The sequence below is a fragment of the Dermacentor silvarum genome, chromosome 7 (assembly GCF_013339745.2).
Source record: "Dermacentor silvarum isolate Dsil-2018 chromosome 7, BIME_Dsil_1.4, whole genome shotgun sequence".
Lineage (NCBI taxonomy): Eukaryota > Metazoa > Arthropoda > Arachnida > Ixodida > Ixodidae > Dermacentor > Dermacentor silvarum.
In genome coordinates this window covers 15,290,380-15,309,117 of record NC_051160.1, presented here as the reverse complement: position 1 = coordinate 15,309,117, position 18,738 = coordinate 15,290,380, and the positions used below count along the sequence as shown (strand labels likewise).

Here is an 18,738-nt window from a genome sequence, read left to right as displayed (position 1 = left end):
TACATGACCTTGATTTTGAACTTGTCGAGCACAAACCTGGCAAGGTTGGTTTGCAGTATAAAGCCGTACGCCAAGACCTGCAAAAAACGTTCTAGGATTTATTTCGCCCAGTGTTCGTGCCTACTCGCACGGCTTCCCGAGCACCACTCAGAAGCTTCCCAGCAGCGTGGACTATACTGACAATCAATAAAAAAAAGTCCTACCCCATTTGCTTGGCTGCCCAGTTGCAAGACAGCTCCATCCTCAATGTCCACAGCTTTAAGCTTGTACTCTCCAAGACCCCCACGGCCAAGCTTGATGAAGTGCCACTACTCGCACTTACTAGGAATTACTCGTTGAATGGAAGCAATTGCAAGCGCTTATCCCAATCGCGGAAGAAGTTCCATGGGTTACACAGTCTTTTCAGACAGGGATAAAGACACTGCTTCCTCCAGTGTAGGGCCCATGTGGCCCCGGACATCTAAGGGCATCACAGACCTGTTATTGCTCCGTTTAATGTGGCAACGAGCCACTTGTTCCTCTAAGAAGGTTGTAAGGTGCTAGGAACCCCGCACCTATTAGGCTAGTCTCGTCTTTTATGAGAATTAACCAGACTAATCACTCCACCGACTAAGAACGACCATGCACCACCATCCACCTCAATCTTAACTCTGGCAAAACCTTAACAAAATGCAAACACAGTTGTAGTGAAGTCCTAAGAAAACTGGACTTCCTAAATTCCCTTTATTTTTTCTCTGTGGTAACAAGCTAGCAAGAAGACTACACTCGGAAATAAAATTACAACAATGCACGCGTGAACTAACAATGGTGTTGCTGTTCGCAGATGTATTGGTATGGAATAGTGAAACAATCCCCAAGGTGAGGCTACTTGTCAAAACAAACTATAGGGAATGGAGCACGCAGCAGCACCACCGTAAAACTGTTTATTAAATATTTTTATGAGATTTTTGGTTACACAAAAATGTGAACATTACTTTTCTCAACAGGTGACAATGAATGCCACAATGTATATGACAATACTATAAACAAAGCTACACCGATGAATTGTTACATCTGCAACAAGTATACCAAACACACATACAGTAATGCAAGTGAGAAAAAAAAGCAAAGGCACTTTTTAAAATCTCAAATGAGCACCTTCCCAAAATCTTTTACAAGCACACGCACATTAAGGTTGTGCTGACGAGAAAAGTTTTGCAGAGACACTCGTACATCAGGAGCCCACGGAGCCACAACATAAACGTCACTGGCGTTTTCCAAGGACTGCTGACTGCTAGGGACGCTGCTTCCAGTGCTGTTTAATTTTCTTGCTGGTGAGCTGACGTGCTTGCCTCTGAGTAAAGTAAATGTGCTTACCACAGGTAGGTGCTTCCTGGTGTGAGCAAGAGCCTGAGCATTGTTCATTAGCCCCCCACCACAGGTATCACACACAGCATACGTACAATGCTTCACAACGAGGTGGTTGAACAAACTCGTTCTGGACTGAAACTTCAAGGAGCACTTGCGACATTTGTGGATACTGGCTGCCTGCAGCGAGCCAGATGTAAGAGCGGCCGTGTTGACCTGGCTTGCAGCTTGAGACGATCTGTGAGAAACACCAGAAGCTGGCACAGAATATCGGCGACTGGCCAGAGTCAAGACATTGGAAATTGCTTTAGCAATGATGGCTGGGTTTGCACTAAGCCTCTGAGCATCAGCATGGAAATTGAACTTGTGAATGTGCAGAAGATGTTCTGACGAAGCCAGGAAATTGCACTGGCTGCATGAATACTGCTGCTTCTTCAGTGACCATGGAGTCGGGCGAGTGGCGTCCTTTTGAGGACGCACCAGAGATATGCACCATCTCTGTTCACAATCGTCTTCCTTTGGTTTCCCTGTCCCCTCCAGGTTTTTGATGGTTGGGTTGTACAGGTCTTTCCTTTTAGGAACAACCAACTTGGCTGCCTTGCCAGGGTGCGCAATCTTCGAGTGCTCACGAATGCACATGGAGTTTGGTCCCCTATAACTACACAAACCACAAGCAAACAAACGTGAATTGCTCTTTGGCACAGGATGTGCGTCACTGCAGGAAGGATTCTCTGTGCTGCTGGAGACTGGAATATGCTGCTCCTTAGAATGCCATGCAATGACATCGGCGCTGTAGGAGCTGAACTGGCAACCGGCGCATGTCTTGCGCTGCGTCACATGGACCTTCAAGTGAATAGCACGTTCATTTTGTATAGAGGATTCATATGAGCATCCCTTCCACGGACACTGTTGTGAAGGTGATTTCCCCAAAAGCTCTTGCACTTTTTCTGTTGCCGTATCAATTAAACTGTCTACCTTCGTCTCCTTACTCTCAAATCTGACTTCTCCAGTTAAGTACTGTTCCACTACACTATGTGTCCTGCGCTGGTGCTCTTCGACTTCTTCTTGGCTAACGAAACACTCATCACATATAACACAGTGGTACGGGTAGTACTTCAGATGTGTATACAGGTGAAGTCTTAGTTCCTCGGCACTTTGGAATCGCGCTGGACAATGGACACACTGATACGGCTTCTCGACGATGATACAGCGAGCTTCTTGTTGACCAACGAAGTTAGTCACCCAGGACTCAAAATCTTCATTTTCACAAGTAGTGAACACTGGGCACTTTTCAGGATGGCTAGATGAGAAGTGTTCTTTCAAGTGAGTTCTGTTAGAGGTGGAATAACTGCAGGCATCGCACTGGATAGGCATGTATTGAAACTCGTAATACATGTGCTCCTGAAGCTCACCTTTGTTTAGGAATGTTGCATTACAAAATGGGCAATAGAGGGAGCTCTCTTTGGCAATAGACACACAGTACTTCTTCAACATGAGCTCCAAGGTCTCTGAAATTTTAAGACTAATCTGGTGGGCTGCAACACAATGGTTTGCAAGGTCGGCCAAGGTCACGACACGGTTCGGGCAGAAAGGGCAGGTTTTCTCGGCTGGGGCTTGTGGCAACGCATGGCGTGCCACAGACATGTCCGGAGGAGCAGCAGATGAAATGATGCCCTGCTCGACAAGTTCCGGTGCTGAGCTGGCCTCACTTGCACGCTGCTCTGCAAATCCTTGAAATGTCTGCACGCACTTTTCAAACTCTTCAACTTGCTGGCTAGTGCGGCAGATAAGTCTTAGGGGACTATCAGGGTGGTGGTCACAAAGGTGCTTCAGCATTCTCTTGCATGTGGGCTCAGAATGGTGACAGATGCCACACTGCACCACATCCATGCCATGAGTCACGCAGTGCTGCACCAGTGCCCGTGGGCTATTAGCAGTCAAATCACAAATAGAACAGGTGTACTCTCTGACTTTTGGATGGGACGCCCTTAGGTGCCATTCAAACACATCAGGGTTAAAACTTTTAAAGCCACATTTTGGAGCACAACACCAGTAATGTGTCAGGCCGACGCGTTGCGTAGGGACATCAGCAAATGCAGCATGCCACATAGGATTCATGCACACAAACAGCAGCAGCGGCTCCTGCCCTGCATGTGACCACTGGTGGTGCAGCTGAACATGAATGGGTAGTACAGACCTATAAAGACAGTGCCCACACTGGAAAACCATATGCCTGTGACTGCCTTCCATGTGTTGCACAAGCACCGATATAGCATCAAATATTTTGCCACAGTAGATGCAAACAAGGTCTCCCATTTCCTTCAGGCTGTGTGATGCGAGGTGGTTGGAGAAATCACTTGCCTGATTGGCCGTGTATTTGCACTGTCCAACTATGCATTTAAAGAAAGCAAGCAAGCAATCGGAACCCACTAGGTCTGACCTTAACAGCCAGTGGGACCCCTTTCCAGCTTCCACTTCGTCGAAGGGTTCTTTTTTTTCATGTGCACTAGCATCCTCATCAGCAGCAACACAGCTCCCTGGTGGATCACAATCTTTTTCTCCACTTAACAAATCACATTCCTGCATGAAGTTGGAGCTTTCACTACACTGCTGTACACCACACGGCTCCTCTGGTCCTGCAGCTGTATGTGTACGTATGTGGCAAGCAATATGATCCTTAAGTTCTTTTCGTGTGGGAAATTTTCTGTCACAAAGTTCACAACTATGACTAAAGGGCTTGACATGAGCGGTCATGATGTGCCTTTCCAAGGTCTTATGGTCAACTGGTCCAAAGTCGCACTCGCACTTCACAAGCAGAACATCACTGCTAGCACTGGTGTCAGGACTTGATGCAGCTGGCACGCACGACTCTCGTTTTTCTGAAACTAAATGCATGGGCGATTTGTCTGTTGAACAGCGCACTGAAGCAGACTTGAGAACACTGTCCTTGAGGCTCGAATGCAGTAATGCCATCTGTCTGTCTCTGCGTGCAGTCTCGGACTCGCTAGACACTGTCGAGGTCCTACTTGGTAAAGCATTGGCACTGTTCGGTAGATATGGCATCATGGCTTTGTCTTTAATCGCAACAGTGTTGCTGCTTGACGCATTTCTTGAAGCAACGCGGTTGCTGTTGTATGCAAAGGAGGGAGGCTTGTGAACATGAAGCTCGCTCCATGTTCTTAATGATGCAGGAAGGTGCAAACCAAAATTTGATACACGCTTCTGGCCTGAAGCAATCGTTTGGGCCATGGGTGAAGCATACTTGCTCGGACTATCCAAAGCAGTCAAAGACGAAGCTGAATTCATGCCGGGAGCACGTGCATTGCCGGTGACCAACACTGTTCCAGAACCCCGAGGCATGAGCGTCAACTTTGTTTTCTGTGCATCTGCTTCCGCTTTGGAACCTCCCTCAGCTTCATCTGTGGCACCAGCTGACAAACCACCAGAAGGTTGTGAAGCAGGCTTTAACAAGGATGTGGCTTTAGGTACAAAGTAATCATCTTTTGCACCTTCTGAAATGGAACCCACACTTTGAGTGTGTGTGGCTGACATAACACCTGGCTGAGTGCTTGGGTACATTGATGCAGGTGCTACAGGGTCTCACAGCTTGTCCCCCCCCTTTTTTTTTCTCCTGTTAGAAGGAACAGTTTTAACGGCAGCTAGTTTGCATAAACCCGTGTTTATCACAACACATGTTAAGAGCAGCTCAGCCTAAACTGAATATGTGGTCCCTCTAAGTTCACAGTCTTTGACGTCATACCGCTGACGTGAACAAATGGAATGCGATGACTCCAAGATCATTCACCCTGTTCGTACTCTGGCTACAGCAAGTTTTCAGGCTGATCTGCCTGGCACCACAACATGCTTCACATTTTCATCAACCAGTCTTGCTGCACAGGGATCTTCAAAATTGTCTTTTTTTCAAGAAGCACGTCTTCGACTACGTTGGCAGAAGCAAGCAACAGTTCAGTTTGAAGAGAGGCTGTTCCGGCAGTTCCAAGTGACAGAAGTCACACCTCGTCCGCGCGAAGATTCCTTGGACGCAACCGCAGCACCGTGAAAGTACGATCACGTCGCCAATTGGACATAACCGCACTGCAACTTCAACTGTTTTTCGCACTTAGTAGTCATCCGGCCCACGCTCTCTGAAAAACAGAAAGACGGCGTCAATGAACTGCGACTTCTGGCAAGCCCGCGCACATCAACAGCACAATGCACTTGAAAGAAACGGATATTCTCGAATTGACATTTAAAGAGCTGTAGTTGAGGTCACGTATTGATACATCACCTCACAAGACGTTTGAAGATATACTGATCAAATAATAATAAATTTATCGCCAAAAACACGATCAGAGAGAGTGGAGCACATACAAGACAGGACGGACGAGTGCGCGTCTTGTGTGTTTCAGGCGCCGCCGTTGTCGTTGCTGAACACCAGCACTGAGTTTTCCAGCGCGCATCTACACGAAATATAGGCACCAATCTCGACAGCGGTTTGCCAACCACCGAACTTACTTACACAGAGATGGTTCCTGCTGTTTCACAGAATCTGTAGTGTCTGTAGCGCTGCCAGCTGCCTCTATGACTGCTACGTCAACGTCACAAAATAAGTAACCAGATTATTAAAAACGTTGCTAAATTGCAGAATAAACTAGCCTCGACTGCCACAAGAGCTGCATAGCAAGTACTACTTCAGCTTTAACATGGAGGAAAGAAGTGCTTGAAGAACAGGCCGGCTACCGCCGTGATAGGTGTTCGAAACATGGCGGACGTGACCTGGCCTCTTTCTGGCTCCTCTGTGGCTCCTACCTCGCTTTTGACTACCAACGCCTCTGCGCAAAAGCATGGCTTTTTTGCACACTGCACAAAAGCATGGCTTTCGAAATTTGTCTCCGGGAGTGCGCTGTCCAAAACACGATAGTCGCGACATGTTTTCGGTTAACTTTACTTGCGGTGCCTGCAGTCAGGGCAGCTATCTGCATTACATTAAATCACGGCCTTCAATATTGGCTTTTGTTACTCCGAGCCGCCACGACCTCCGACAGCCTCCGAGCATGGAAACAAGCATGGTTGTTATCATAGAGTTTATTATTGTATGAAAGGATCTGATAAGCCGTAGGAGCCATCGTTGTCGTGGCAGCTGGTACCATGACTTGTTCTTGTCACTGGAGATGTGACAGTTTGTATTTCTGGTTCCTGCAATCGCTTTTGGTGCCTACAGCAAACCTCCGGAGCAGAAAAGCACGGCGTTCGAGATAAGCTTCTGTTACTCCGAAGGTTTTGCCAGTTTTGCCCTAGCAAAGCTGATTTAAAGAATAACGGAAGTGTAGAAATCACGTCGTGGAACAAATATACATATTTCATCTTTAACCGAGAACGAGCCAGGATGAGGGCAGCTCTACTAAACGGAGCTCTGCGAGCTCTGCTGTACTATAGTGCTTAGAATATGCCAGTATATTCTAGGCACTATAGCTGTACGCTTGTGCTTAGGGAGATTCAAGTACGATTCAAGTTACGTAACGTGCTCAGAGCAACGTTGGGCGGACAGTTTCGCTTCGCCCTTCGAGTGCGAGATGTCAGCCTCATGACGTCACTGAGGCATTGCATGACGCATTTTTTTTCGCACCGCGAACACGAGGGCATAGACGAGGAGTTAAAATAGGTGAGGGCAGTAGGCGACTGTTGCAAGTGTGTTTAGGCCGTTCTGCCACAACTGGGTCGATGTTTCAGTAGTTTCAAGGAGTGTTTACTGTATGCTGTACGAATCTCCTCTTCATCATTTGTGACAGTCCGCATTATTCTATGCAGTCCGTTTTGCGGTTGCAGTGTTGTGCGAGCGTTTCGATCAGCCAACTTTATTTCAACTGCAAACGCTGGTTTTAGCGTAGAATGTCGGAAGCGCTAACGAATCATTCGTGGAGACCCGTGAATCGCAATCTGTAGGTGAGTTTTTGTTTGTTACGTTACAACGGTGTTGTTTTTGCCTTAAACTGATGTTTTCACTATTTGTCACCGCTCAGTATGTCGAAACGTGAAACGTTCCGTTCGCTTTTTGTCACCGGATAGCTGTTCGGATGCCGCGCATCGCGCAGGTGCTGCACGTATTTTTTAGTGCAGGGAGTGTTTTCGTTGCTACCATGCCATCAGGCAGTGACAAAAATACGTGTCACCTGCTCGCACCGCATTTTGAAAAAGCCTCTGTGTCATGTTGGTCAGCCAGCGGTCAAGCGCTTCCGTGGCTTCCGTCGCTAGAACCGTCGCGGTCACTCGTCACACATAACTTCACAGCCGCGGCACGTTCACAGCATTGTCGTGCTGCCTTCTCAGCTTACTCTGACTGTGCAACCCGCACTGCCAGTTTAAATGTATGGCCCTTTCTCGCGTTAAAAAATAGGATCTATTCCTGATTCTGCAGATGCGTTATTTAGCACAGTTTGCGGTGGAGTGCACTAGAACGTGCCTAGTCGTCACCTCGGGCTGCGGATCACACGATCGGTGATACAAAGTTGCAATATTAAACTGTGTCAAAGGCGCAAATGTTAAACTGTCATGAGGCTGCTTGAATCGCAGTTATTATGCTGGAGGAAACTGTTGCAAGAATCAAGCGCAAGCCATAACCACAGCAGCATACAATGTAGCGCACGGACACACAGGAGGAACTAGCGCTAATTGCTAGTTGCAGTACGTTGATATCCACATTACAACCTTAATTGACATGGTAGCAGCACCAATAAATAAAAGGGGAAAAAAATGAATCAGCTGTTCACAAACGGCAGTGTTTATTTCGTGTAGCAGCATACAAATACTTTAGCCTAGTAGTCATTCAGTGCTGCTGCCATATATTGAGCCTATTGATATTTTAGAAGCCATGGCCATTGACAGAAGCGGGCAATCATGCATCAGCACACCATTGATACTACTAAAGGATAAAGAAAAAGCTACTTGTGCAAAGACAATATTTCGCTCAAAGAGAGGATAACCGGCATGACAAAAGGAAGAAGCATTGGCTATCTTGTGCTATAAAAGGTGTGGGAAACCAAGAATAAACATTCAGTTGCTTGTCCAGGGGCCGTATTCTGAAACGTTCCACTTCGGGCAAAATTTCTTTTCGCTTTCAGGCATGCGATTATTGGCTGTTTTAGCAAAATTGGATGAGCTGATTGGCTGGTCGAGCCCGACATCATTCAATTTTGCTCAACCAGCTAATCGGTGCGCGCCTGAAAGCGAAAAAAGAAATTTCGCTGAAGGTGGGAACGTTTCAGAATACGGCCCCAGCTTGTGTCGTCGTCCCTTTCTGTCCGTGTCTGTACGTTCTGCTGGAAACCATTTGCGCTATGTGCAACCAACAAGCTCAGGCAAACACTATTCTGAACCTATTGAACTTGCCGCTGCCTACTTGTGTCGACAAATTTATTGTACACCCGTGAGCAAAAGTATACGGACCGCACGGTCGCCGAAAAAACTTAATTTCTTTGTAATTAACATGCATAAACTGAAATTGACGAATACACTGGAAAGTTCGCAATGCCAAGTTTGGACTGCAGTCCTCACTTTCAAGTTGCATTCGCAGGTAGTTGGAGAAATCGGCTTTATCGCGCAATCCCTGGTCCAAATTCTTTTGCTCACGGGTGTACAGCCTTTATTGGCATTGCAGCAGCACCAACACAGTAAGGATAATGTTACTCAGCTGTTCATAAACACCAGTGTTTATCTCCTGTAGCAACATACAAATACTTTACCTTGGTAGGCATTCAGTGCTGCTGCCATTGGACCAATAGAACTTGTCAATGCGTACTTGTGTCAACAAGTTTAACTTGCAACCTTTATTAGCAGCACAGCAGCGCCAGCATTAAAAAAAATAAATTGGGAGTTATTCTGTTATTGTTCACCTAGTGGGCATGTCCATTTTCTCTGCTGCTGAAGTGCTGATTGGCTGGGCTGGGGTATGTTTCAGAAGGTGACAGGTGCCCCCAGCGAATCAGCACTTCAGCAGCAGATGAAACCCCCCCAGGTGTTCACAAAATGTTTATCTCGGGTAACAGTGTATGAATACTTTACCTTGCTAATCATTCAGTCCTGCTGCCGCGGAATCCATTGAATTTTTTAATGCATACTTGTGTTGAAAAACTTGGTGCTGCTTCTGTGCGTTGTGGCAACAACTGGGGGAGTATAGAATGTACACTACGCATGGCCACATGCCAGGGCTCGGGGCACGCAAGTCACATTCGTACGAACACAGTCAAGTCTAAACTAGAACAACAGTACACTCTGGCAGCATTTAAGCCTTACCAGCAGGGGTGTCTTCTTTCCGCTTTAGAAAACGCTCACAGAGTCGCATCGACTTCCTAAGATTGTGTTTCATTCTTCGTGGTTGCTTAGTGGCTATGGTGTTGGGCTGCTAAGCACGAGGTCGTGGGATCGAGTCCCGGCCACGGCGGCCGCATTTCGATGGGGGTGAAATGTGAAAACACCCATGTACTTAAATTTAGGTGCACGTTAAAGAACCCCTTCTTCTTTCTGGGGTTTTATGTGCCAAAACCAGTTCTGATTGAGGCATGCCACGTGGTCCAAATTTTCCCAAGTCCCCCACTATGGCGTGCCTCATAATCAGATCGTGGTTTTAGCACATAAAACCCCATAACTTTAACTTTTTATTTCTTTCTTGTGCTTTTCTTTGTTGTGTGCCCATATGCATATTTCCATGCTGAGCAAATCCCTTCCTTTATCAGGACGTCGCTTAAATTGACCAAAACTGTGGATGTGACGTCATGCTTGAAAATTTGAGAGCTTTGTTCAAATTCATGGGTTGAGTGCAGGCTGACATTGTTAACGTGTGCAGTAAGGAGAGAAAATGCAAGGAAAGGCAGAATGGTTAACCAGGCTCATCTAGTTTGCTGCATTTGATTGTAAAAGGGGAGCAAGCAGAAAGTAGCAAAAAGCAAAAGAATGAATAGCTTGCATGCATAATAGAAGACACAGCATGCCTATAAGCGACCTCTCCGGTCTATTAATATTTTAAAGGTCATTAGAGAATGCATAGCTTTCTGGCTGATGACATGTGAGGCCATACACACAGGACATTTGCCTGTGTGTGAGATTAGGCACTTTGTTGGTTTATGAGGCCATAGTAGGTTGAAATTAAACCCTGTAACAAGGAAAGCGGCAGAGGATGTCCTTGAGGGTTTAGCGACATCTGCAGTGGTCACATATGGGGGAGCTAGCCATTCCAGCGAAGAAAGAATATTCTGATGATTAAGAACATGAATTTGTCATGCCTACCTTCATTCTTAAGTGACAAGCAGTTTGATGTCACACTGGGAGAGGCGTGCTGGCTATTATAGTTGCACATGTGTCACATACATCTAGAAACTCTTCCAATTGGATATTTTCTGCAAATTGAATTATGGGGTGTTAAGTGTTTTAGTAAAACTAGCTGGGGGGGGGGGGGGGAAGCTAGACGTTTGGGTGTTCTTTCTCGGTGTCAATGTGCCATCATGTAACGGGTTCACTTGTTTCATTGTTTTTCACAATGTTTGATATCAGGCATACGTTAAATGTGGCTGGATAGGTGCTCTTTAAGTATATGCGAGCAAGTGTCCTGTAGTGCTTGTTTTCTTTGTTCTTGTTTAGTTGTGTTGTGCTGTCTCAGCTTACTTTAAACCAACTAGCACTCACCAAGGTGATGAACTTACAGCTACTAGGGTCCTTCCCCATACTTTGTGACTACTGCCACTGAAGTTGCTTGGCCAGGCAGCTCAGTAATGGGCATGTGATCAATCCTGCTCCCATCTAATGAGTTACTCTATGTTGTGGCCTAAGGATATGCACAAACATTAGTATGGTACTGGTTTGGGTGAGTTGGTAGCATTGTATGGGGGCTGCAGGCTTTTGGCACAAACTAGGGGATGGTGGCTAGAAACAAGACACACAAGTGCTTGTGGGTGTCTGTCTTGTCCCTTGTCACCATTCCCTAGTTTTTGCGCTAAAGCCTGTCCTCTTGTGCAAACATCTTCACATGTGAAAAAAAAAAAAAGGATCATATTGGTTGTAGGTTTAGTCTAGTGCAGCAACATCAAACCGGTTTTGTGGAAAAGCCAAGTATCCGATTCACCGGTTATTCGAATTTAAAAACTGGATATCCGGAGTAACGGTTAATTGGTTAATAGTATCCGGATGGATATTCGGATAGCCATATTTGTTTTTCTGTACTTGTGCCGAAATTACCTTTCTTTCTCTCGTGTTCTTATATTTGAAGTCATTTTTGCAACTGCTCGTGCAAACCCGATATCTGCTCTTGTTAACTTCCTTAGCTTTCGTTTGTTAAATGTATCTTTCGGAATTGCTGTGTCCGAATATTCGAATATCTGGCTAACTGGTTATTTAAACTGGATATCCCGAAATCCGAATAACCGGATTTTGAGACCGGATTCACTTCCCTCCAGTTAAATCGGGTAGCCAGTTTGACGGATATTTACAAGCACTAGTTTGGTCCCGCTGCTGGTAAAGATGTTCATCTGTGAATAGTAAATGCCACCTGCAATATTAACATTGGTGATAGTGTTCATATGCCTGTCTTGTACATAAGCATTCCCTGAATTTAGAGTCAACCTGGACAAAAGTTCAAAGTTTAGAAGCATATCTTTGCAGGGGTGGCTTTGCTTGTCCCAAGGCACTGCTTGTCTCATACGTAACAAGTTAGCTGTGCTCGCATAGAAGTTTATCTTCCTTCAAAATTGCCATAATCTTTTTCACCTTAATTATTTGCCTGAAACAAGTATGAACACTCAAATCCAAACCGTTGTACTTTCTTGGGGCACACAATCTTTTTCATGGGAATTTTTTTTTTTTTTTTGGGGGGGGGGGGGGACGTCATTCTTGTTCCCGCACATACCTGCCAACTATTACAATTTTATTGTAAAATGCCCCATTTTTAGAGGGTGTTTACGATTGTCGTAGAGACACCATTGATTTCACGATTGTTCACTTGTGGCTATGGCAGAAATTACTTTTGAAAATGCAACTACATTTCTACAATTGCTGACCGGTTTTCAAGGTCAGATTTCTCAAATTTTCTTTATAATAACTGCAGTAGCAGCAACCCAGTCCAGCATCAACAACCAGTGTATAACGGCAATGGAATTTTTGGCTGCCATTAAGATTTCATGAATATTTGCATTTGGGATGCAGATAATTTTATCTAAAAGTGCCTGTTCAGAGTGTATCTACAGAACAAAGTCTGCAAATTATTGTAATGAACGATCAATATCTGGAGTAATAATGCATTTTTTAGTATTTAAAACATTTTTAAATCATTCAAGCGGTGGCTCGGACCACAGTGTTTGTCATGAGCATTCCCACATATTCCTGCTCCATAATTGTGCGTACACTTCTGTCTCTCGCAGGCTGTAAATGTGGACCAAAGGTGATGCTGCAAGGTCAGCGGTCTGACACAGTGTCATCTGTGTGCACAAGTCATCATGGTCTCCCCCATGACACCAGTGTTCACAGGTACCAATTTTGCGTTGCAATGTTGAATAAGAGCACAGTACGAGGTGGGAAAGCTATCAGCAATGCCAGATTGCTATATGGTTGTGAATAGCTTTCACTTTTTCTTTGTTCTAGTACTGTTTCTACTAGTACTTTTTCTTTTTCGCTAGTACGTACTGTTGTGTACTACAGTCATTGCCCGAAAGCACTCAGTTTGTCCTTTTACTTAACTTGGTTGCGTTCAGAAGTTCCAGGAGGTGCACAACATAATGTGAACATAGCAAGATTGAGCATAGCATAATTATAATGGGAATGGTTTACCCAGTTATAAATGCTGCTAGATAGGCAAATAATTTAATCATGACAGTGCTCAATCAAATGTGAAAATGTTGGTCAAGGTGCAGCATTTACAAACAGGAGCCAGCTGCATGGTGAGATGACCAAACACTTCTGTGATCAAAGAACCGACCTCACAGAGTACTTATCGTATATTATACCTGCAGTAGCATGCAAAACCTTTTGCTTGTCTAGCATTGCCAGTTATTTAACTTTCAATCACTAGCGCCACTAGTTAAGTGCTTGTCCAACCCTCATATGTAACATACAGTTGCGAACAAGGAGATATGATCTTTTTTTTGTGTGTGGGAACAATTTGTTACCTACATTTGTTACGCTATCACCTGCTGTTTTTTCAATATTGTCAAAAAGTATGTGCACTGCTGCTGCCAGTGGGACAGAAAGGGAAAAAACTTTTTTTTGATTACCGGTGCCTATAGCTGGACATCTTATTGCTTCATTTCATTGTGCTCACAGTTGCTTACGTTTACAAGTTGGCGGGCGCGTAAACATGTGGGTCGGATTTTTTTTATTTTCTCCCTCTTTTTAATCCCTTATCGTATATTAGACCTGCAGTAACATGTGACACCTTTCACTTGGCTAGCATCATCAGTTATTTAACTTTCTCTCACTAGTGCATGCATACATTCGGACATACTGGTCGATGTGCACAGTTTGTTTATGATACGTTCTTGGAATACACAAGTCATGTATATAATGGGCAGGCTTTGCGGTGTAAATAACAGGGCAATGAGCATTCAAGGGGCTAGCCGTCTAACATAAAGACTCAAAGCTCGATATGTCACATCTTTTTTGTCCTCTACTGTATGCTTTCTACTCACCTGAATTGCAGCCTTTTTTTAGAGCACCCAGCTGCAGCATTGAACAGAGCCTCAATCACACACTTTTTTGCTTCAACACGTCATTCGTCACTGCAGAACCTTTGAGGCACTGAAGATGAGATGGATAACACCGAAGTTTGGTCGCTTGGCCAATGTTGCAACGTTGGCGAGTGTGGATGCGAGCTCATGCATTGACCTTTCGTCAGCCATTTGGCAGATTGTCGCGAGGAGTTGCTCTGCTGAGAAGAGATGTCCTGTTGCACAGCCGGCATCACTGGTGCGCACTCGTCACACAAGATGACAAACACCAGTTTGGAGCCATTCTCCACTACGGTTACAACAAGTAACTACTGTGTACATGACAGGCTTCCGTACAGAAGGAGCTACTCATACACGGGTGCATACTTCCTTCTAGTAGTGTCTGAGTATCTTTGGCCAACAATCTTTTGGGCTGTGCACGATGACCTTACCTTCGGTGAATTCAGCATTCAGGAATGCTTTTACTGGCCCCGGATATGACACTCGGTTGAGTTGTATGTGGCCAGCTGCATGCAGTGTCAACGTCGGAAACGTCCAACCACTGCCCCTTCTGGTCTTCAACCAACTTCCCAGCTTGCCCTTTCAACAAGTTGGAATGTGTTGAACGGTTAGGTTTCTCGGAAGGACTGCCGATAGTGTACAAGGAGGTGTCACGCATTCTATTCGCATTTTTGTGGGAGGCTGGATCGTTTCACTAATGATGGCATATTTGACATGGAAAGAGCTGCTCAGACAGTGGAATTGCTGACCAAGTCTGCCATGCTGATCCAGCCTGCAGCAGCAGCGTCACCACCACTACCACAATTATTCATATAGAAGTACAGTAGACTCCTGTTAAGATTAAACCAGTTAAGCGAAATTCTTAGATAAGAGGAGCAATGTGTGAACATTTGGTTGGTTGCCTATAGACTAAAAAAAAAAAGAAGTCTTTAGTCAAGCTGAACTTATGCAGCCACTACTGACACCTGCTATTTGGCCCAGTGAGAGACCCAGAGTGACAGACTTGGAGGAGGCAATTCTTCTAGCTGCACAAGAAGGAAATGGTGTTGCTGTGGACATGGCCAAAGCTATGCCACTGTGACTGATGGTATGGAATCTTGCAGGGCTTATATCATAGAAACAATAATTGAGGAAGTCCTTGATGCACGTCTGCAGGCTGGTAGTTAGGTGAGGCCTGTTAATTTTTGAAGAACACACTTGACATATGAAGCAGATGATAATGCTCCGAGTACCTCAGTGCAATTTTTTCAACATGAAGGCACTGAATTTCTTCGCTAGCTAGGTAAAGTGTCAACGTTCATGACAGCACAGATTTGCATAGCATTGGAAACCAACAATATTCAGTCGGTAAGAGTGTGTAAAACAACACTTTGTCTGCTTTTTGGTTTTAATGCTGTGTCATTTATTATATTGCATGTGGAATATTCGAGCACACCAGGAATGACTGATTTAATAGAAGATGTCATCTTGGCATTCTGGCCCCTTTGGAATGCAGCTGTTGATGGTCGGGAGCGAAAACAGAAACCATGTGCATAGCAGAGAATGACGTAGGTTCTGTGCAGGATGTACAGGTCTCGAATTGTCTTTTTGACCTGTGTGTCCATTCTGAGTGAGCTTATTTCTGCTTGGCAGTGTATTGCACTGTTGTCTGTGCATAGTGTGGAGTTTGCAAAGTGTACCGATTAAATAAAAAATTCATGCTGCAATACCATAGGGGTGTAATGACACAAGGGTTCTAAGCTGGCCTATTTATAAAGGTCACCAGAAGGACAGATGCGTTATCAATTGACTTTCATTTGGAGTCGTACAGTATATAAGGCAGACGAGTCAAAAGCACTATGCTAACTATAAGATGCTTGGCAAGTTAGCAAGGAAACTTGTTTATTTGCTGGCCAGCCCACAACTTGCAGTTTTTTTTAAATTTTATTTTTGTAGAAAGCTTTGTTGTTTTCTGCCATCTGCCTCAAATCTTTCATGTGCTGTGTACACCAAGATAGTGCATCATCAGCAAAAGCATTGATGAAGGTAATAATATTTAAAATGTGTTGCATACATCTTGAAACACTTCTGTTTAGAATAGTGTTGCAAGTTTGAATAAAATGTGCAAAATGTTTTAGTAAAACGAGTGGGAAGGTAGACAGTTAAGTGTTTTTGCTTGGTGTCAGTATGTCGTGTGTAGCGGGTTCATTTATTTCATTGTTTTTCACAATGTTTTGCACCATGCATTATTTCAAAGTGGCTGGATAGGTGCTTTTCAAGCCTGCTGTACATGAAATAGCTTATACTACATTATTTGATGGCCCGTAGTGAGTTTTTGCATGGAGTCCACATTCTGTAGACAAGAAAAAAACTCGCTAAAGAATTGAAAATTCCTAATCTAATCTGCAGCTGTATGCTTTTTACGATTCTGAAGATGCAACAAATTTGGTGAAAGTAAGTTTTCAATTAGCATAATTAATCGGTGCCTGAGAGGGTTAAATACTGCTAGACTCCAAATGAAGATCAGTTGATATTGTATCTGTCCTGGTCATATCACTTGTTCCATTGTCTGCACTGTTTGCCATGTTGGGTAAAGTGACTCCTCTGCCATAGGCAGTGACCATCATCTAAGCTGACCTTTTTGAGAGGAGAGGAATGACATCGTAGCTCAGCAGCACTTGGCATAGTGCCCCACATAGTTGCGGCGCTCCTGCCAAAAAAAGGGGCATTTGTGCAGTCATAGCCAGGTGAAGTACCGAGCCACAAGTCCAGCCAAGTACATTCCCTGCCCCTTGAACCCTTGCGCGCAGAGTCTCCGGAGGCTTTGGTCCCCCTGTACGAAGAGCCACCCGGGAGCCTGGACGAACGGAGGGTAGGGAGACGCCTCCGCCGCCTATCCCACCGCGTGCCCCCGTGGTGCGGATTGGCAGCACGTATGCCTCTCACTGTGCTGCTCCTCTCTCCTCCTTCTCGAAGCCTCCTCCTCTCCCTCCTCAGGTATTGGGCTCACTCCTTCTTCCCCACACGCGCCTTCGCTTGCCTTGGCAAAGCATGACAGCATGTCACTTGGGAATCATCTCATCCTTGAATGACCCACAGATCTGGTTGGTCTTCTGACAAGGCACTACTAACCTTTCGTATAACCGGCTTGCATGTTGCGCTTTTGTGGATTCACGTCGGCTGAGAACTGGGACTGCAAAGCAGAACCTTGTTATAACAAAGTCGCATCTGGCACGGAAATACCTTCGTTATACGCGTTATAAGCATATATTCATTGCATCCTAATACCGGAAAGATACATTTTACATTGAGGTACTTCATTATATCTGATGGTTCGTAATATTTGTGTTGATCATATTGAGGTTTCCCTGTGGAACCAAACAGCATCACTGGCACCAAGAAACGCCTCTTGATGTCTAAAACACAGAGGCAACATCAGGCAAGTGTAACAGTCTCAGCATTCTTGCCATTTTTGTGTAAGTTCAGCATGAAACTGGGCGTCAAAGCTTGGCATTCTACTGGCAGCAGAGGCTCAAAGGACGTTAAAGAGCTAGTCAATTCTCCTGCCTAACAATCCCCAGTGTGTGCGCTTGGCAGAAGTCTGGAATCTTGCTTACATATGTCGATTGTCGCATAATTTCTTCATAATTTTGTTTCCTGATTTTCTGTTCTGTCATATCTCAGTTACCCATGGTACATGGAATGTGCTTGGATGAAAAAAAAAAAAAAAAACTTAAAACAAATAGCTGTGCAAGAAACACAGTAGATTGCAACTGACAGAGCTGTTTGATGTGTATGTCAGGACTCTTGTGATTCTAACTACTCCAGATGAGACCAGCAGATTTTGCATCTATTTGTAAGTTTCAAAGAAGAAAGCTTGAACCTTTTTTTTTTTTTTTTTTTAGCACCAGTTACGCATCTAGGCTACTGTGCAACAGCAATAAACAGACGCTACAGTCACGTGGAAATTTGGTTCTGGCATCGTGTTTTTGTAGCATTAGGCAGAAGGCAGAGAAAAATAATCATGCCTTGCAAGATATAATTGTGATAATTCTGCAAGAGAGTGCTTGCTGGAACTATTATCTGCGGATTAATTGCGTAATTTTCTTGCGAAAACGTTGCCCGGCATTGGCATTTGTGGAGTGCTGGAATAACACTTCACGGCACTTTTATCTGGCTCATATACAACTGCAGATGCTACACTAATCCCCACTTTTCTTTCTGCATTGACCCTGGTAGCAAAATACAATGCATTTGCAAGTTTTCCACTCGACACAGCAGATGCTGGGATTTTGTAAACTCTGATGGTGTGTTTTGTAGTGCATCCGTCGTGTGATGTTCATTGCATGAAAGTCGTGAATAGCCCAACACTGACTGCACGTCAGGCCATTGTCCATCATGTTAACTCGCATTTCTCAACCTTCATTATTAAAAAGTTGGAGCTTGCAGAAAAGCATTTCTGACCTGTGTGCTCATGAAAATGGTGAATCGCATGTAGCAGCACATGTTTTCAAAGGGGAAAAGTGGCTGCAGCCTGGCCTACTAGAGTGATTGTAAATGTTGAAACCAAAATGCTGTAACAAAATTACGCAAAGACCAGTCACTAAATGCTAATCCATGCTGGCCAGTGGTTGAAATATCTCAGCCTAAAAAAAGACTTGCAGCATTGTCTGATTGAACTGCTCTACAGCACATCAGTCAGCACACT

General features: G+C 44.7%; 2 protein-coding genes across 24 annotated transcripts in view; one reads left to right on the top strand and one right to left on the bottom strand.

Annotated features, from left to right (window-relative positions):
* Positions 1-6,355, bottom strand: part of LOC119457591 (zinc finger protein Xfin-like) — a 36,181-nt gene extending 29,826 nt beyond the window's left edge. Inside the window, exons 1-2 of one of the 3 annotated variants that reach the window (XM_049670240.1) lie at positions 5,867-6,355; positions 1,564-5,492 (exon numbers count right to left, since the gene is read on the bottom strand). In XM_049670240.1, the coding sequence (XP_049526197.1) occupies positions 1,564-4,926 (3,363 nt within the window). In that variant the 5' untranslated portion in view covers positions 4,927-5,492; positions 5,867-6,355. Of the gene's footprint in view, positions 1-907; positions 5,493-5,862 lie in introns of those variants that run through there. The other 2 variants (XM_049670239.1, XM_049670238.1) reach the window with 2 other exon arrangements.
* Positions 6,356-6,810: 455 nt separating this feature from the next.
* The window catches only part of LOC119457585 (protein sprint), an 89,868-nt gene continuing 77,940 nt past the window's right edge, over positions 6,811-18,738 (top strand). For 7 of the 21 annotated variants that reach the window (XR_007467723.1, XR_007467725.1, XR_007467726.1 and 4 more), the window contains exons 1-3: positions 6,811-7,290; positions 12,750-12,855; positions 16,841-17,027. Coding sequence is in view for 16 of the 21 variants with exons in the window: in XM_049670254.1 (XP_049526211.1) it covers positions 12,773-12,855; positions 16,841-17,027 (270 nt within the window). In the remaining 5 variants the exon portion in view is untranslated. The remainder of the gene's footprint in view (positions 7,291-12,749; positions 12,856-16,840; positions 17,028-18,738) is intronic. The other 14 variants (XM_049670253.1, XM_049670252.1, XM_049670248.1 and 11 more) reach the window with 7 other exon arrangements.